General features: G+C 35.9%; 1 protein-coding gene across 4 annotated transcripts in view; it reads left to right on the forward strand.

Moving 5' to 3' along the window:
• The window catches only part of LOC138714701 (sodium/hydrogen exchanger 9B2-like), a 47,157-nt gene extending 28,060 nt beyond the window's left edge, over window positions 1-19,097 (forward strand). For 3 of the 4 annotated variants that reach the window (XM_069846772.1, XM_069846774.1, XM_069846773.1), the window contains exons 7-10: window positions 4,655-4,807; window positions 12,423-12,566; window positions 14,745-14,846; window positions 18,629-19,097. In XM_069846772.1, coding sequence (XP_069702873.1) covers window positions 4,655-4,807; window positions 12,423-12,566; window positions 14,745-14,846; window positions 18,629-18,871 — 642 coding nt within the window. In that variant the 3' untranslated portion in view covers window positions 18,872-19,097. The remainder of the gene's footprint in view (window positions 1-4,654; window positions 4,808-12,422; window positions 12,567-14,744; window positions 14,847-18,628) is intronic. The other variant, XM_069846775.1, reaches the window with a different exon arrangement.
• Window positions 19,098-20,459: the final 1,362 nt, after the last annotated feature.

Here is a 20,459-nt window from a genome sequence, read left to right on the forward strand (position 1 = left end):
AAAAATGATTTCGAGGGAAAAATTGTTCCTGGGCCGGGTATCGAATAATGCTGAATAAAAATAAAAGTAATAAAATAATAATATTGAACTGCCCCTCATTGAGGGTAGCCCTTAAGGACTCAGTATATGCTCAAAAAAATAATATACATACGTAAACATAGATATTACATTTTAAAGAAGGGAAACAAAGAAAAGGGCGTGAAAAATTACAATTGCTATTAATGTGGCACCATGTGATTAATTAGGATTTGGCAGGATTTTTTAACACAATTATCACAATGTCATCCCTCAGCGATGTTGGCAGAGCAAACTGCCGACGAAATTCTTCGAAAAAAGCTGGTATAGTCCCTCGAGCATCTATGAGCAAGCCGAATACCTCAACGTGAATTAAGACATATTTCAGCTTGAAATAGTTGACTGTAGGCCCATAGATCGACTTCTTCTCAAGGTAGACCTTGGCTGACTGATGACCCCTACTTCAAAACGTATCGTGGGGTCCACAATGATGCCCTGTTTAGTGTCAGCATTGTACGCTAAAATATCTACTCGTCTCGTTGACCATTTTCAGCTAGACAGGAGATTTCTTCTTCTACTATCCAGCCCTTATTTCTTAATGCGGCAGCAATTTTGGATCTTATAAAATGATGTCTAGAGTTCTTCGAGAGCAATCCCTGTTCACAGAATCCCAAGACGTGTGCTAAAGTTTCAATCTCCGGGCAGCCATGTCTGCACCAGGTACCGTCAAGAGATCTGCCAGGAACGGAACGAACAGCTGCTAAATTTGCTGTCATTTTCAGGCTAGCTATCCATTCACTAGTCGAAATTCCTTTCATGTTTGCAATCCAACTGTTGGCGGCTGTTACTTCGCTAACGGCTTTTATTGGTTTCCCAAAAGTTTTGTTTTTGTCGCTTGTGGGGTTTTAGAAATAAACGATTCAAGTGTCTTTGAGTACGCCATAAAAGTTGTTCATTCGTCTATGCAGGCATTGGCGCTATGTTCCCTCGCAGGCACTGTATAGACTTGCTGTTACTAAGTATAATAACTCAAATGTTTGGGTAGACTAAGTATTAAAAGCCTCTTAAGAACTTCATCACTGTGAATTATGAAATTAATAAATGAAAAAGTAATGCATGTATATGAATGAACGGATGTCTCAATTAACTAACCATCGGATGAACTACGAAAGAATGAATTGAATCAGTGAGTGGAAAAAGGGAATAACTACTTTGAACCCAACTCTTCAGGAAACAAAAAAAAAAAAAAACTTTCTACAGCTTTTCTGTTAAGTTTGATTTAAATGTTGTCAACAGGAAAAATGTTCAAAATTGTTCCAAACTTTGCTCTATGACTTGTTAATATTTGTATACATTTTTTTTTAATTTTAAAACTTATTTCCTTTTTCCACTCAATAATCATACATTTACTTTATTTGCTTGCTAACCTCTCCTCCAGAGTTTTTCTTCTTTAAAAATGTATATAAATGATTAAGTAGGTTAATAACGATTTCCAAATTACAATTTTATGAAAAAAAATTACAATAGTATAGTTCACTAACAGAATATAATAAGCAAATCAAGATTTCAGGTATAACTCCCTGTAAATTTGATTTGAATAATTTCGAGGGAAAAATTGTTCCGGAGCCGGGTATCGAACCCGGGACCATTGGTTTAACGTACCAGCGTTGGTACGTTAAACCAAAGGTCCCGTGTTCGATACCCGGCTCCGGATGGTACGTTAAACCAAAGGTCCCGGGTTCGATACCCGGCTCCGGAACAATTTTTCCCTCGAAATTATTCAAATCAACTTTACAGGGAGTTATACCTGAAATCTTGATTTGCATAATACACGTCACTGTTCGTTAACAGAAAACCACAATTTAAGTCACACGGAGTTAGTGTGCACTCGAAGTTGGTTGCTTGACGGTTGTCAGCCCACTTTGAGGTCTGTGGATATAGAGGGAAAAATTGGATCGGTGTCGGTTAGAATTCCCGGGTAGCTCAGTGGTAGAGCGTTGGTACGTTAAACCAAAGGTCCCGGGTTCGATACCCGGCTCCGGAACAATTTTTCCCTCGAAATTATTCAGAATATAATAAGTTTATCAATCATCTGTGTGGCCATCTTCCTCTCCATCCTTGGTTTTCCAAGTCAAAATAGTGTTGTAGAGTTCTCTATATTCTTCTGGAATATGTTTTATTATCTTCATAATATCGTTAACTTTTTTCTTGTTGATACCTACTGAGCCATCATACGCTTTATCTGATGGAAGGTAAAATTCTTTTACATTAACTTTTATCAGTTTGAACACATCTGGTACTAGCCCTTCAATGAATTCTGATACTGTCACATATCCTTTATTTTCTGATGTATACTTGAGTTGTCTGTACTTACTTATCATAAACTTTATTTTCTTATCTCTAAAAGTGTTAGTACTTTTTTTAAAGAGTTTTGGCCACCATTCTTTAATGTTCAATATTTCTTCGTTGCAAACTTCATGGACGGTAAATGGCATTTCTTTTTTTCCTTGCAGAAGTTATATTATTGTACTGGGAGAGTAAACGTGATCATGTTTTCTTACAACACATGCAAAGTTCCGACCGCGCTGTAGAAAACTATGTCCTCTCACTGGGTAGTATTGGTTGATGTCTTTAAATCGTACTGTTATTATGAAACCCATGAACAATCTTGTACGGTTCTGTCCACCGCAAGCGTCACTATATGCAGTTCCGTAACAGATTCTGGCAAATACGTGGACACATAGTGGGAAAGAAAACTGTACACTTCATCTGGACCTTTATTCCCAATTCCCTCATGATAGGCCTATATGTAGAAAAAGACGTGATGTATCAATTAACTAACCATCGGATGAACTACGAAAGAATGAATTGTTAAATTAGGAATGAAGAGAACGTCTTTATTTTTCAAGTCGACGTCAAGAAATCGTAAATGAGATTGTAACTCAATAGTACAAACTAGCGGTTACCAACCTTTTTTTTGTCTTTCGTATCCCTTAACTATGCTTTTACTGAAACTATACCCCTAATCCCACACACCATTTTTTACCACACCACTTACATAAGATGTAATAAAACGAGGCAACAAGATGTAATGATCGTCATTACCAATTATGATCTTTGGCGTACCCCTGAGTAGCCCTACGCGTAACCCCTTAAGGTAAGCGTTCACTACATCGTATCGCACTCATCGGACGAATCGCATGGATCGGAAAAAGACTATCTTTGCTGTAATTTTTATGTAACCGCGTTCACTACATCGTATCGCACGCATCGCCTCTCGGCAAATCCGTCCACGTTTCTCGGATGAGCAACTTTTCCTATGCGTGCAATCATGGCCTTCTTTAATACATCAGTTTTAATTGGTGAACTGTTACTATTATTTTGTGCCATGTTCAGTGTCGCGCCAAAATGGCAGACGGAAAACTTATTTCGCATGTAGAAAATTGCGAAGAATTATATAATTTGAGGCGTTCCCATTACAGTAATCAAGTCATTTCTTGCAAATATATTATGTAACCAATATTTCTTTCGTTTCTACCTCTTCATTTAAGACGCATGAAGCAATTACAAATTCTTATTCGCTAACAGTCATAATTAATAGACCTAACCTCAACTCCTTTGCTTTCAGCAATGTCAATATCGTACGACGTCATGTTTTAAACAGCTGATAGGGAATCCGATGAGGCGATGAGGTGAAGCCGTTACAGTGAACGCACTGCATTTAAAATATCCGTTGCATGCGATTCGTACGAGGAGTGCGATACGATGTAGTGAACGCTTACCTTTAGGGGTATGCGGGTTACGCGTACTCCAGGTTGGGAACTGCTGGTATAAACAAACATCAATTAACACCATATATGTACAGTAGTGGCAAAAAAACCGGACCGACCCTTGTAGCTGATTTCAGAGCCTTGTTCACAGTCACAGCACGATAGACTGGTAACTAAGACTTTCGTGGTTCGAATCCTGCCTGGGAAGGAAACTTTTTTTTTTTTTTGTTCCTTATTCAAATTTATTCCCAATACTTTTCGATTGCAGCGATATTTTCGTAGCTGATTTCAGAGCCTTGTTCACAGTCACAGCACGATAGACTGGTACGGGTAACTAAGACTTTCGTGGTTCGAATCCTGCCTGGGAAGGAAACTTTTTTTTGTTCCTTTTTCAAATTTATTCCCAATACTTTTCGATTGCAGCGATATTTTATTACTTGATTAACTTATTATTTCCAGTATATGAATTTTACCAGCTTATTTTCTAATGGCTTTCGAAATGGGCTACGTCAGCAGTCGAAACTACAACAATTTCAATAGATTACTCGCTATCTTGTGAATGCGAGCGTGGCATGCGCAGTGGCTCATTTCGGGGACTTTGATTATTCCGTCGGTCCGGTTTTTCTGCCACTACTGTACATCTACTTATCAGACCGTACATCTCACTTGACGGTATGTGTCAGAGAAAGAATAAAATTGTTTGTATGCATCTGAAGTCTGATTAGTGTAACATGTAGCCTAACTAGTCAGCAATGTATACAATGGAGGGGGACAGGAACTGGTCACCCTACCCCATTATCTCCTGTCTTCGGGCAGTTGACTAAACAATTAACACCATGTGAATGCGAGGAAATTCTGTGTGTTGGCAGAACCTAGTGACTACCCTGAGGACGCTCCTCCTCGCTGCGGCGGGGTTATTTCTTGTATTCGGCAGTGCCGCAGTGGGGTACGAGGGAGCAGGCCCCCTGGCTTGCATCATGGCTTCGTTTTTTGCCAGTAATGGATGGGCGCCAAAAGAAAAGGTGAGTCTACGAATGTCAGTGAAGAGTAGAAAGTCAAATTCTATCGTACTGCACCATTATTAATACATTTCACATGGTAACTAATAAATCCATTATTTTAAGCTATATCACATTAATGTTTCAAGGCTACATTCTTTTATACATCTCTCGTATTACAAAATCCGTAAATCTTCCATTAGACTATGGACCTACTAAAGGTAAAAAAATAACTATAGCTCAGAGAGATCGTAAGTAAATGTTTATAAAATATCTCCCTGTCATACTTTCTGGCGTCTACTCTCGCCTCGACGTAACCTATACTTCGTTCCGTAATGTCTGACAGGAGAAGTAAATATTGTCGGTAGAGGAGGGGAGAAGTATAATTGCTATTGAATCAATGGCAGAGCCCTCATTCCACGCTTGACTTGAAGTTCGGCGGTCTGAAGCGTTCTACCCCTGCCCACATAAGACACGCGTGGAATAAAGCCTCTGCAACTAGTTGAATAGTAATTAATTATACTTCCCTCCTCCTTGCTGGCAATGTTTACTTCTCCTGTCAGACATTATGGAACGAAGTATAATAACGGTGCGTCTGGTTGTAGACTATATGGCGGTTGTTCGCTGTTCATGCTTTCAGTATTAGAGCAATGGCTGATTAAAAATTTGTAAATGCTCAATCGTAAGTTGTTTTATGCATTTTTTTTTCCGAGAGCCATAAAATTATTTACTTTTTCCTGACGGCGCTTTTTTTACATTTATTTATTTATTTATTTATTTATTTATTTATTTATTTATTTATTTATTTATTTATTTATTTATTTATTTATTTATTTATTTATTTATTCATTTATTCATTTATTCATTCATTCATTTATTTATTTATTTATTTATTTATTTATTTATTTATTTATTTATTTATTTAATCAGGCCATCTCTTCCACACCACAAGAAATGCAAATATCAGAATCATGTCAGAAAAAACATAAATTATTTATCGACAGAATATGTTCATTCAATTTCATTTTGTACGATTTAACAGCTCTCATGATATTATCATCAACTAGAGCAGCCATTTTCAACCGTGAGAAAATGAAAATAGAATAAGGTTGTCGTAGCAAAAATTGGAAAAATTAAAGTAAAAAGTGCAGTAAAAAAATGAGTTTATAACAGTAAACATTCAGCGAACGCGACACAAGTCAAGATTAATTTAGTAAACACACTCCCTCCTAAAATCCTCAAAATCCCCCCCCCCTAATTGGGAACCACTGGTTTACATTGTACGAGTGTATCGCGAGATTTTAGATTACACTTTTAGTGTGACACATATTGAAAAAAATTGAAAAACGCTGATCTAGGGTGTGGAATAAAATATTGTAAAACAAACTGTTAATATAACCTAACAATAGAAAATTCAGGTCGCCCGGTACTAACATGAAGTTAGTCGAAAAACGTGTGACAAGTCTAGAAGTTGTTCTTTTTACAAAACGTTAATAATTATTGAAAATCTTATCGATGTAAAAACTTCACTTAACGTCGGACGATGTCGGCAGACAATGTGGCATTCTCATAATAAAATGTATCATTATACAAAATCATATAAACATGAATTTATATTTCTAAGTGTTTATATTGATATATAACAATTTTGTACAGTTCTTTAGAATTAGATAAATAATAAGTAATTATGCAGTAAACATCGGCCAGGCCAAATACCCGCAACAGACCTAGAGTCCGAACATTACGAAATGTATATATATTTCAATAAAATTGAATGTTCATTGTTTTCTTATGATTAACATATTGTCAGTCTCTCTACACTCTGACGGGAAAGTATTTTCCCTGGACCTTCATTGTGGGAAGATGGAGACTTGGCCGATGCTTACTACATAATTACCAACATGTCAAATCAAATTTTACAAGGTAGTTGAATTGGGAACTCTGTTATGTATCCACTAGAAAATGTATGCTATTAAAATTTTGAGAATATAATCTGATTATAATCAGGTTAAAGATTGATTCCAATTGTAGGACTTTTTAACGGCAAAAAATAGATTGCGTCACTTTCTGTGTGCGCACGCTGACGGATCTGCCATATTCCCGAACATAGCCAGTGATACCAACTTAACCTAGGTGAAAATACGAAAGTTTCACGTTAGTGTACACTCGAATTGTTTTGTGTTAATATCGTGATACGCGCCTTTCGTATGCCTTGCATATACGAATCTGTAATAGGTGAGGTGTGGTGAGGTGAGGTGAGGCGAGGCGAGGTTAGACTTTTGTTATACCTTGAATATACGGATCTGTGACAGGTTAGGTTAGTTTAGGCTTTTGGTATGCTTTGCATATACGAATCTGTGATAGGTGAGGTGAGGTGAGGTGAGGTGAGGTGAGGCTAGACTTTTGTTATACCTTGAATATACGGATCTGTGACAGGTTAGGTTAGTTTAGGCTTTTGGTATGCTTTGCATATACGAATCTGTGACAGGTAAGGTGAGGTGAGGTGAGGTGAGGTGAGGTGAGGTGAGGTGAGGTGAGGTGAGGTGAGGCTAGACTTTTGTTATACCTTGAATACACGGATCTGTGACAGATTAGGTTAGTTTAGGCTTTTGGTATGCTTTGCATATACGAATCTGTGATAGGTAAGGTTAGAGGTGAGGCGAGGTGAGGTGAGGTGAGGTGAGGTGAGGTGAGGTGAGGTGAGGTGAGGTGAGGCTAGACTTTTGTTATACCTTGAATACACGGATCTGTGACAATTAGGTTAGTTTAGGCTTTTGGTATGCTTTGCATATACGAATCTGTGATAGGTAAGGTTAGAGGTGAGGTGAGGTGAGGTGAGGTGAGGTGAGGTGAGGTGAGGTGAGGTGAGGTGAGGTGAGGTTAGGCTTTTGTTATACCTTGAATACACGGATCTGTGACGGGATAGGTTAGTTTAGGCTTTTGGTATGCTTTGCATATACGAATCTCTGATAGGCAAGGTTAGAGGTGAGGTGAGGTGAGGTGGGGTGAGGCTAGACTTTTGTTATACCTTGAATATACGGATCTGTGACAGGTTAGGTTAGTTTAGGCTTTTGGTATGCTTTGCATATACGAATCTGTGATAGGTGAGGTGAGGTGAGGTGAGGTGAGGTGAGGTGAGGTGAGGTGAGGTGAGGTGAGGTGAGGTGAGGTGAGGTGAGGTGAGGTGAGGCTAGACTTTTGTTATGCCTTGAATATACGGATCTGTGACAAGTTAGGTTAGTTTAGGCTTTTGGTATGCTTTGCATATTAGGATAGGATAGGATAGGATAGGATAGGATAGGATAGGATAGGATAGGATAGGATAGGATAGGATAGGATAGGATTTTGTTGTGTCTTACATATGTTTTTGGTAGATAGAAAGCGAGGATCTGTGACAGGTTTGGTTTGTTTAAGCTCTTCGTATGCCTTGCACGTAAGTTTTTCTGTAGATAGGCCTACCCAGGAATCGAACCCTGTGAAACTAGCGTTGAGACAGTTCCGGTGACTCTTTTAAATGAAAATGGTTAGATTTGTAAGGATTTTTTTTTTTTTTGTGGAAATGAATTTGAAAAGTTAATGATTTTATAGGGACATGTTTGAAAAGAAAAAGGAAATTATTCGGAAATGTAGTAAACTGCGTAAGAAATGAGAGATGCGTAGTAATGGAAGTGCAGACGTTGTGGTTTCTAGTGAAGAAAATGAACGGAGGGACATAAAACACACGATACGATGTAAAGCGAAGAACTCAAACCCTGTATTAATGCAATAACCACTGAAAACAAGTGAAACACAACAAATGATAAATAAACACAGAGTTCCCATAACGTAACTTCATTTGTACATTCGTCTTTACGCTAGTCAGTACTGACATTACTAAACAAAAATCAATACTCTAAAAAATACTGCACAGATTCCTATATGCAAGGCATAACAAAAGCCTAAACTAACTTGTCACAGATTCTTATATGCAAGACATAGGTATCAAAAGAAAAGCCAAGCCTAGCCTAGCCTAACCTGTCACAGATTCGTACATGCAAGGCATAGCGTGAGTGTACGCTAGCGTGAAACTTTAATAATGTCACCAAAGTTATGTTGGTATGACTGGTAAGACAATTCAAGTTGCTTACGCAGAATAGGAAGAGAACTACATCAGCGCTAGTTTAACTTCGAACCCCATTCGGAATGAAAGAAATCAGGTCTTCAAGAAGTAGGAAGCTATGTTACAGCACAGAATAGTGGAAGTCAATAATGATATGTTGGCAATACTTACAAAAACAAAAGAAACGAACAAGCTATCTACTTACATTTCCTGCATGAAACTTCCAGGAATTATGCTGAGGATTTCTTCTCCACACTCATCACCACGCTGACTGTTAACGTGAATCTCGTTGTTAACATGAAAATATTGTCCGATAATCCTGATAACGACACAAGAACCAGCTGCGTAGATATTGTACACACACTGTCGTACGTATTCGTTTCAAGTTCGCAGTTGTATAATACCCAATACAGCGTTTACGATTTGGTAACATTTGAACATCACTATGTTGATCTGCATTTAGCATTCAAGTTTCCAAGAGAAGCAAAACTATTGTAAATGTCAGTAACTGAATGAAATAGTTTTCGTAACACTGACGTATAGAAATTATTTTGTTTCGTGTATTATAGATATTAAACCTTCCAGTATTCTGACATAATTTTAGTACTATATCTGTTAAATGTTTGTAGTTATCACAATATAAATTCATACTCGTACAATACTATCTTTAAGATCACTTCATGTAAAATGTTAATTACAATTAAAGCAGACTTCCTAAGTCGCATTCGTGTAGCAAAGTCAATATAAAACTGAAATGTCTTAATAACAGAAAATTGATAAATTCATTTTATGACGATTAATTAACTTTAAAACTCTGTTTCCTTATGTAACATGTGCACAAACTGTCTTCACTAACATGCAATGGCTACAACACGGAATAGTAACATCAAAGTTGTCCAGTTTCATCCTCTTTCGCGTATCATACCACTGTCTCATAATTTGTGCGTCCATATTTACGAAGGAACACTATCACTTTAGAAGTTATGAATAATTTCATACCCTTACACTATAACGTTTTAAAAACGTTTACTTTTATCCTGAATTGTCGCCATGAAACGCAAAATCTATTCAATTCACCAGAAAATCACCAATACGTCCATCTCCATCTAACAGGCACAGGTCACTGAAAATTCTGCCAATGACAGAAATGTCTCATTCTGATTGGTCCTTAATTCCCTATATCGTAAGACATTGGAAACTGCATAAAAACACGTCTACCATTGACGTGACGTAACTACATCATCATTTCGATCCTCAACGCTATCAAAAACGTTCATATGCAGTAGAGACGCTCAAGATGTGTATAACTGTCTCTAAAAAAATGAATTATCTTTATATTAGAAATATAGAACAAACAAAAAACTGTAATAATCGTATATAAACAGTTGCTAGGATACAGAATAGAACTTTCCTTCTTTTCTACACTTTTTTCTTTCTTTCTTTTGGATGGGAAGGAAAAGAGAAGGGGAAATGATGAAAACTAGTGAAACCTAACATATCTAACGAAAGAAGTAAATTCCTCATTTTAATAGACTATTTTTATTTGTTAATAATTTCATTGTAACTGTTTGTCATCTATTAGCTGTACAAATATCTTCCGTCTCGCGTAAAATTAAGACCTAACTTTTACTATCATCCCTCAACAAGGGGATTAGATCTTTTTTTTTTTTTAGTTGGTTATTTAACGACGCTGTATCAACTACTAAGTTATTTATCGTCGATGAGATTGGTTATAGCGAGATGGTATTTGGCGAGATGAGGCCGAGGATTCGCCATAGATTACCTGGCATTCATCTTACGGTTGGAGAAAACCTCGGAAAAAACCCAACCAGGTAATCAGCCAAGCGGGGATCGAACCCGCACCCATCGCCTTAACCGACTGAGCCACGCCGGTGGCTGATTAGATCTTAAAAGACCAACAAAAAAGCTACGAATTTTAATAATTTTTCCTAGTACATCAGGTAAGTACTTCATCATAGTTCCAACATTACATTATATGCTCCCATCATGAGCCACACGCTGAAATAGCCCGTACCCTATATGTTATTATAAATTTTATCTTTGTTGGTACAAAATTTCTTACCGATAATATTTTCATAGAAGAATCCTCGCTCAGTTTCCTCGTAATTTTATAGTTTATTGCTGTTACTCCTCTTTACAAACACATTATAAACACACACGCACACAAAATGCGTACATTTCATCTATTTACCTCTAAGCGGCGACTTCGCTATCCACAGTTGCGCTACTGGTTCCCGTCATACGGCCAACAAGATAGTCGCAAAAGAATATCTTACATGTTAATTATTATCACTAACTATTAAAAAAGAAATACATATAAAATTTTATTTGAAAACTTTCTATTCGAAGTATTAGTCTATATTTGTGATTGTTTTTTTCGAGGTGTATCTAATACCTACCCACTTCACTTGAGTGATTTGGGTTCCGCATATTGCAGATAGATGGCAGTACTGTGATCCATTTTCAATCTCTACACCACTTCGGTGGGCCACGATGTACATGTGTATCTGTGAAGAGTTAGAATATAAGTGTTCGTGTAAGTGTAGTGTAGGGAACGGGTGGAGGTAAGGAAGGGAGAAGAGGAAACCCGTGCCGGCACATAGCCTACTCCTGTCGAATAGCACCAAGGGCGCCGCCAAGCTTAATGTCCTCATCCGACGGACGAATCACTGTCAACAGTGACATATGCCTTCTCTTCATATGCACTGCGGATATATTATGGATTTAACTCAGGCATATTTATGCATAATCTACTGATTAGAAGTTGTGTACCGCCATCTCTCCTAGTCCAGAGCAGGGACGTCGCTAGGCAAGCACCCCATAAAAAATCGGAGCACCCCTTTCTGCACCCCAAAGGGCAATTTATTAACAAAATACTAAGCATAAATTATTTTGAAGAACAAAACAAACAATTTCTTGGATGTGAAAAAACTACGTCCCTTAGTGTATCGTAATGGATGTGATGAGCAATAATGATAATAATGATAATAATAATAATAATAATAATAATAATAATAATAATAATAATAATACAAAGTAATATTAATAAACATATTTATAGTATGCGCGCAAGTGGATGAGAGAACATTTTGGATTTTTTATGTACCACATTTTTACAACTCGCACCCCATTTTTAAATCTCGCACCCCATCCGCACCCCCCTTGCTCTGATCTTGGCGACGTCACTGGTCCAGAAGTATAAATTCTACATGCAAGTTTCTGATCCCACTGGAAATCGAACCCGAGCTGGCTAGTCTGGAGGCAGACACGCTACCACTTGTTTTCTGGATGTAAATTATAATATAATTATGTACTGTAAGACTAGCAATTAGTAGTTAGTGAGTAGGCCCTACATGAAAAACATACACTCATTTTCACTATAACATATGCTATCTCTGGTCTCTCTAATAATAAATTAAGCATTTATTAGTTAATGTTAGCAGATTGTCTATCCTTCACCTAGTCTACTAATAAGCAAATATTTTAACATTTAACATACATTTTTGTTTTCCTTTTCAGCATACAGTGGAGAAGAATTTTGCATTGCTGTACACCATTTTTCAACCTCTTCAGTTCGGACTAATTGGGATAGAAATCAACGTGAACGTCCTTGAAGGAAGGACTGTAGGACTTGGCATTGCGTCCTTACTGGCATCACTTGCAGTAAGTTTCGAACTGTTGATATAATTTTTGGAACAAAAATCCAGGGTGCGTAGTTTATGCAAGGAACAAAATTTAGAGAAAAAAATCAAAGCTACCAGACATTGTACACCATAAACTGGGTTGGTTTCTACTTATGAAAAGGTAACAATCCTACTGTCTAGATCTCTACTCTTTCACTTCCAGCACATTTTTGGATCTCAACAACTGTAGATTGTGAATCCCAAAAGTTCAGGCCTGGTCATGGTTTTAAAATGTTAAGAAATACTCTGGTGCATCTGTTCTCTGTCTTTATTGTTAAAAGAACTAATCATGATAAATTAATTCGTTGTTGTTTTAAAATTGTAAAACAAACATACGTAAGTGCAGCCAATATTACGATTTTATATTCCTTAAGAACAACTTTTATACGGAACAACAAGTTTTGATGGTGAAAACATTGCAATAAGTGAAAGTCTCGGGAATCTTCTATGCCACATCAATAAATTTAGGAATGCAGTTATATTGTCAGACTCCAAAGCAGCTATTCTATCAATAGTCTCTAAACACACACCTTCATCTCAAACAGCAGAAATAACTAAAATGCTCTCTCAATTAATTTCACTCAATAAAAGAATTGTATTCCAATGGATACCATCCCATTGTGGAGTCCTGGGAAACGAGAATGCGGATGCTCTAGCAAAGAAGGGCAGCACTGCTACTTACAGACCTGTTACTAAATCTACGTATTACTCTGTCAAAAGATTTATTAAATCTACATACTTAGACTTCAACAAACAAAATTTGATAACACAATCTCAAGGGGAAAAAATGGAACTCTCTGCATCAAAATCCACAGTTAATTCCCGATTTACCACGAAAATCGTCTGTAGCTGCATTTAGATTGGCAACAGGCCATGATTGTTTGGCCAAACACCTGCATAGAATTGGAATATATCAGTCCCCTAACTGCCCATTGTGCAACTCAAACCAAGAAATGGATTCGGAACACCTCAAAATCTGTGCTGCAGTGGCTGGTCATGATAATATCTTTGAAAAATATTGGAGTGCAAGAGGTCAAATGACTTTATTGTCAAACGCCTGGCATTAGAAAACAACAACAACATATTACTTAAGACATTTGTTGAAATACCTATGGTTGAGGTTCTGACTAATATATTTTTTTTTTTATTTTAGTAGGTTATTTTACGACACTTTATCAACATCTTAGGTTATTTAACGTCTGAATGAGATGAAAGCGGGGTGAAATGAGTCCGGGGTCCAGCACCGAAAGTCATCCAGCATTTGCTCATATTGGATTGAGGGTAAACCCCGGAAAAAACCTCAACCAGGTAACTTGTCCCGACCGGGAATCAAACCCGGACCACCTGTTTTCACGGCTAGATGCACTAACCATTACTCCACAGGTGTGGACTTCTGGCTGATATGAACATCTTTTATCAGGCAGTACATCTCACTTGACGATGTGTGTCAGAGGAACAATAATTGAGGACCGTTTTTGCAAAACTTGTTAACTGAAAAAACTAAATTTTACAGGAGAGACAAAAAACTGAATGAAGACAAGTAGGTTATAGGTGCAACCATGACACTTTGACACACTATAATGAAGAGAAATAATTCAATTTTACTAAGATAACTTTAACATCGTGTAGAGGCCTGCTTTATGTTAACGAATCCACCAAAATCTCAATTTTGCAAATTTTGCTGTTAACAAGTTTTGCAAAAACAGTCCTCAATTGTTTACATACATCTGAAGTCTGATTAGTGTAATATGTTACTAGTCAGCGATGTATGCAATGGAGGGAGAAAGGGTCTGGCCACCCTACCTCATTATCTCCTAGCTTAGTTGCCTCGTAAGTGATGCCTTATTGGTGTCACTTTTGAGGTTCAGATCTGTCTTCGGACAGTTGACTAAACAACAATTTGTTGAAAATAGAATATGAAGTACATTATGTGGTGACGTCAACTATACGAGTAAATACGGTAGCTCTATGTGGATATCATTATGGTAATGGTGATGTTGGTCAAGATTGAGAAATTATATCTTTGTAATGAGTTCTAGTCAAATAAAAAGAGACACATTGGATTGCAATTTTCTCTCATTGATTCCAAATGTACTTGTCTTCAATATCTGATGTACGACTACAATATTTAGAGTTGTATTTTTTCTCTCTCTCTCAGGCAAGAATTGCTGCTTCCATCGCAGTTGCTGCAGGAGGAAACCTGAATTTGAAGGAGAAGCTTTTCATCTCTTTTGCTTGGTTTCCAAAAGCAACTGTTCAGGTGAGACTGAATTTCAATTTCACAGAAAACTCCTGTATTATCCCCACAACTACCTTCTTCTCAAGTACGGTATTCAAATTTTTTTTCTTACTCTTCTTCTCCTCATCTTCCTCCCCCCCGTTACTCTTCCAGATCCAGTCCTCAAAAAGCCAAGTCAAACCAATACAAAGCATATTTTAGTCTCCAGTCAAATTTGTATTCTATGGACATCGAAGAAATCACTATACTAGGGGCAGAAGAAATCGGCGGGTCTGGCGAACCCCTACTTGTCTACCCCGACTCCCACAACCCTCAGAACCTGCTTGGTGTATGGTGCTGTCCCAAATAACTTTCTCCTCCATTCACACTGTTGCACTGCAGGAAAACTTAGAAAATAAATAAAATAATAACGTGATTTGTAGTAATTACAAATAGGGCCTACGTTCTTTACTCAATATTATCATTATAATATTTCGCAAGTTAAGCCATTTCACAAATGTAATAAAGTGTAATGTAAACCTAATATAAATCAAATATTTAGCATTACACAAATATTTTGTATTTATGTATTTTCAGAATGTTGTGTTGAAATAGTAAATACTAAATAATGTTTATGCAGTATACTTACCAACTTTATAAATCACGATAAAATTAAAATACAAAATATTAATGTATGTTTATTGATTGTGGAATATGAATATTATTATAACATGAGTTTCGTAATGAAAGCACACTTACGAATGGCTTAGCTTAATAAAATAAATAACATAATAAGTATGACACAAAAAATCTTTTATAAATTGGGCACTCAGCACTATTCTGATTCTATGCGGTGGGTTTCATTCAGTCTTGTTTATGCGTCTGTATTATTGAAGTCCATCAACAATTCAATACAAGAAGCGTTCAAGTAGCAAATATTCACTAGAAAAAGTTGATAAACTAGTCCCCAGTGACAGTTATATCTACTCAAGTTAATGTATTATTGACAAGTTATTAAATAATATTTCATTTTATGATCCTAATAATACAGACGTGGACAAATTATTAGCAAAAGTGAAGATTTTTATTATATATTTTTACAAAATATAATTCTTCAATTTAGACTACAGTTCATATTTTTGTGTATTTCCAAATAATTAGCCAAATTGAAGATTTGTATTGTATATTTTTCAAAATTTAACTCTTCAATTTGGACTACATTTGATATTTTTGCATATTTACAAATTATTAGCAAAACTGAAGGTTTTTATTGTATATTTTTACAAAATTCGATTCTTCAATTTGGAATACAGTTAACATTTTGGATATTTCCAAATTATTAGCAAAAGTGAAGATTTTTGTTTTATATTTTTACAAAATTTGACTCTTCAATGCAGTTGAAATTTTTGCTAATTTATAAATTATTAGCTGAATTGAAGATTTTTATTATATATTTTTACAAAACTTGACTCTTCAATTTAAACTAAAGTTGACATTTTTGCATATTTCTGTCTACTGTAATGATGGAAATATGCAAAATTGTCAACTGTAGTTTAAATTGAAAAGTCAAATTTTGTAAACAGAATTATCATAAAAATCGTCAATTTTGTTAATAATTTGTCCACGTCTGTATTTTATTCCCAAACGTAATGTATTTGACATAATTATAACTAACACTGGAGCTCCTAAAAATTTAGCAGTAAAGAATATATGTAGTAGACTACAATATAATACTTCACTTGACAGAGATATAATTAGCATATCAATTAAGAATTACCTTATTCCGGGAACAATTTATAAAAAAATTAAATTAATTTAATAATGGTCTTCAACAATCTAACTAATGAAACAATTTTCCATTGTTAATGTCTTAAATAAACAACTTCATATAACATAAAATAAAATGTTACAATATCTAAACAAAAATATTAGTAATTTAAATGTAAAATTATGCTCCATAGAATCATTGTTTTACTGCTATTCTTCTCTCTGGACCGATCGTAAAGAAGCGCCACTGGCCTTTGACAGTGACAGTCTGCGTTGATGACAGGACATTTTAATGTCCTCACATTTCTTTCAAGAAACAGTGAAATTGATAAATAACACCTTTAGTAAGGCTTCTGACATCAGGGCCCGACTGAGACATGATAGCGATTACAGTACTCGGATGATTAGTAGTTGTTTAAAAATACTGTTTATTATGAGATATATTGTATTTACGAACAAACTGTAGTCTAGTAGTACGAGTATCACAGACGAGAAGTTGTCAATAACTAACGTTCGAACGGAGCGACAGAAAGGTCTCTTTGTTCAGGTCATAACACGCTAGAGAAAGTGTGGAGTGAGTTGTTTCTGTACCGAACCAAAAACCCGCCTATTGATACTGCCTGTACTATAGTCTATCTTTTCCAACTAAGGGCCGTATTCATGAACGAGACTTTGGATGAAGACTTCCCAAAGTCGACTTTCGTAGTAAAGTTTAACTTTATTGAAAGTCCTATTCATAGAAAATACTTCTGAGACTTTGACTTTGGTAAGTCGAGATTTAACGATCTTGTTCTAAGGTTGGCAATCACTATCACTGCCTTTTAGACCAATTAAATTAATAGTTAAAATAGAGTAGGCATTTCCATAATCAAAGCCATCTTTTGAGTCACAAATCAATGAAACAATTGAACATCCATACATGTTAAGTGATTGTTAGCCGTTCTTGCAGATTTACATAAGAATAATTTTATTTTTCGAGAGCTTAGTGTGAAATTAACGTAAGTACAAAAACAGACATTTTTAGGTCTTCACACCAGTGGATGGATAATAATTTGTTCTTCTACTTTGTCACAAAAATCGTAACTCAGTTCCGAACAGTCTTGTATATAACACAATTCGTAATTACAAGACATGATGGTATAGTTCATCTGAAATAGTATTATCTGCTAAGAATTATGTTGTGAATAAAATATCGATTGTAATTACGTTAGGTTCACATTAAGCCCCCGAATTATTTCGTTATAAAATAATTTTATTTTGAAAATATGGAAGATAAGAAGATGCCATTAATGACAGACTGCTTAAAAATTAATTGAAATCAATATTCAGACGACCACAGGATTAAAATTAACTGCATATCCAACTGTATAACATATTCTCTATAGAATTAAACAGTCAAATCAATATTAAGCATCAATTACCTATAGTGTAAAATCGCGATGAAATAAAAAATCAATTATTGGAGGATTATTATTGATCAATGAATGTTGAAACTTGACGAGGATATCTAGTACGGTCTGTTTATCAAATCTGTACCTTGATTTGAATTTATAATCTATATCTAATATTGCGCTAAGGAACATGTACAGCTTTAATAATCTCCCAGATGTCCTCAATATTTTCGGGAAATTCGACAATTTTCGAAATATCAGCCATTTCCCTCATGTCCACGAACGAAAGTCAAAGTCTAGATTTTCGGCGACTTCGAAGTAAAGTCACCATTGAAGTTTACTTTCGTCAAAACGTCGACAGTGAATAGGAAAATGGTGATTTTGTACTTTCCAAAGTCAACTTTGGTCTAAAGTCTTGTCTATGAATACGACCGTGAATGTACAGAGCATGTGGTTAGCTTTTATACTTTCTTTTTGGCACTGTTTACATTTGTGAAATTGGATTTTTGATGAAAACCCCTAAGTAATAACAAGTTTCGCCAAAACCTGTACACATATCTATAATTTCTTGGGGGAAGACTTGCAAACACAGCGATTATCCTATCGTAAGAGTTTTTCTTAAAGCCAACCCAAGGAATTAACACGGAATTGTTTTCTCCCTTGCAGGCGGCACTTGGGCCAGTAGCCCTGGACATAGTACGAAAGATGCAACTCCAAGAATTCGAGAAGTACGCAAACATCGTGCTCATCGTTGCTGTTCTATCAATTCTCATCACAGCTCCTGTAGGAGCAATTCTGATCTCTTATCTGGGTCCTAGACTTCTAGAAAAAGAAAAGGACGAATCTTGTACTGCACCAGGAGACCAACAACTAAACAACCTATCTGGAGAAGGCATTCTGCCAATTTAACATGTTACCAGACAGCATCCTGTTACAGTAGAGCATTGATTATCCGAAACAATTGGGGACAGACCATTTTTTTAATGTAACTTTTTTTGCTTTAATTAGTTGAAATTTAATTACAAAACGTGAAGACATGTTTTTTTGACAATTGTTTTATTTAAAAAGTCTGATATAGTTCAGTCAAAATTAGAATACTGTCCAATCTAAAATAAATAAAATAAAATAAAGCATCCATGTTTATTTAGTGGACACGTCATCAATCAAGCATGCATTTTCGTTTACTACCTACTACCAGTATTGCTATGCACTATGTAGCTTTGGATCATTACATCGCTAAAGAGAAAGACAGGCTACAGAGCGATGTCACATTTTTAGTCATAACATGGCCAACATTGAACGAGTTTATATATAAATGCACTCCTCACTAATATTAACAGCATCAAAATGACAAAAGAAGAAAAAGCACTGATTCAATATGAAAAACTTATCAGATTACCAGGAAACAATTAGCATTCATACAGTCCTCTCTGTAGATTGAAAACTCAAAAAAGTTTCATATCCATTGTTCAAGAATTAAAACAGAAAATCAATATCCCGAATTTAAAAGAAAACTTACAAATTAAACCAAACCCTTTAACTCTATTAAATATAGAATATAATCTAAATTTAACAGAAGATATACTGAAATCAGAAGTAAACAATGAAATACTGAAACAATTGTCTTTAGAAACAATTAATATTAGGTACCCTCCACAAAACTGGCTTCATTTATACACCGACGGATCCTTGATCTCCAGAGAACAAGGTGCTGGTGCAGGTGCTATGTGCTGTCTCTTCTCACTTTATAGATCTCTTGGGTATGGAACAACAAGTTTTGATGGAGAAATCATTGCAATAAGTGAATGTCTCAGGAATCTTCTATGCCACAACAATAAATTTAGGAATGCAGTTATATTGTCAGACTCCAAAGCAGCTATTCTATCAATAGTCTCTAAACACACACCTTCATCTCAAACAGCAGAAATAACTAAAATGCTCTCTCAATTAATATCACTCAATAAAAGAATTGTATTCCAATGGATACCATCCCATTGTGGAATCCTGGGAAACGAGAATGCGGATGCTTTAGCAAAGAAGGGCAGCACTGCTACTTACAGACCTGTTACTAAATCTACGTATTACTCTGTGAAGAGATTTATTAAATCTACATAATTAGACTTCAACAAACAAAATTTGATAACTCAATCCCAAGGGAAAAAATGGAACTCTCTGCATCAAAATCCACAGTTAATTCCCGATTTACCACGAAAATCGTCTGTAGCTGCATTTAGATTGGCAACAGGCCATGATTGTTTGGCCAAACACCTGCATAGAATTGAAATATATCAGTCCCCTAACTGCCCATTGTGCAACTCAAACCAAGAAATGGATTCGGAACACCTCAACATCTGTGCTTCAGTGGCTGGCCATGATAATATCTTTGAAAAATGTTGGAGTGCAAGAGGTCAAATAACTTTATTGTCAAACGCCTGGCATTAGAAAACAACAAAAATATATATAAATGCACTTTAATATAGCAATTCCTTTGTTTTTT

This window comes from Periplaneta americana, chromosome 15, assembly GCF_040183065.1.
Source record: "Periplaneta americana isolate PAMFEO1 chromosome 15, P.americana_PAMFEO1_priV1, whole genome shotgun sequence".
NCBI lineage: Eukaryota > Metazoa > Arthropoda > Insecta > Blattodea > Blattidae > Periplaneta > Periplaneta americana.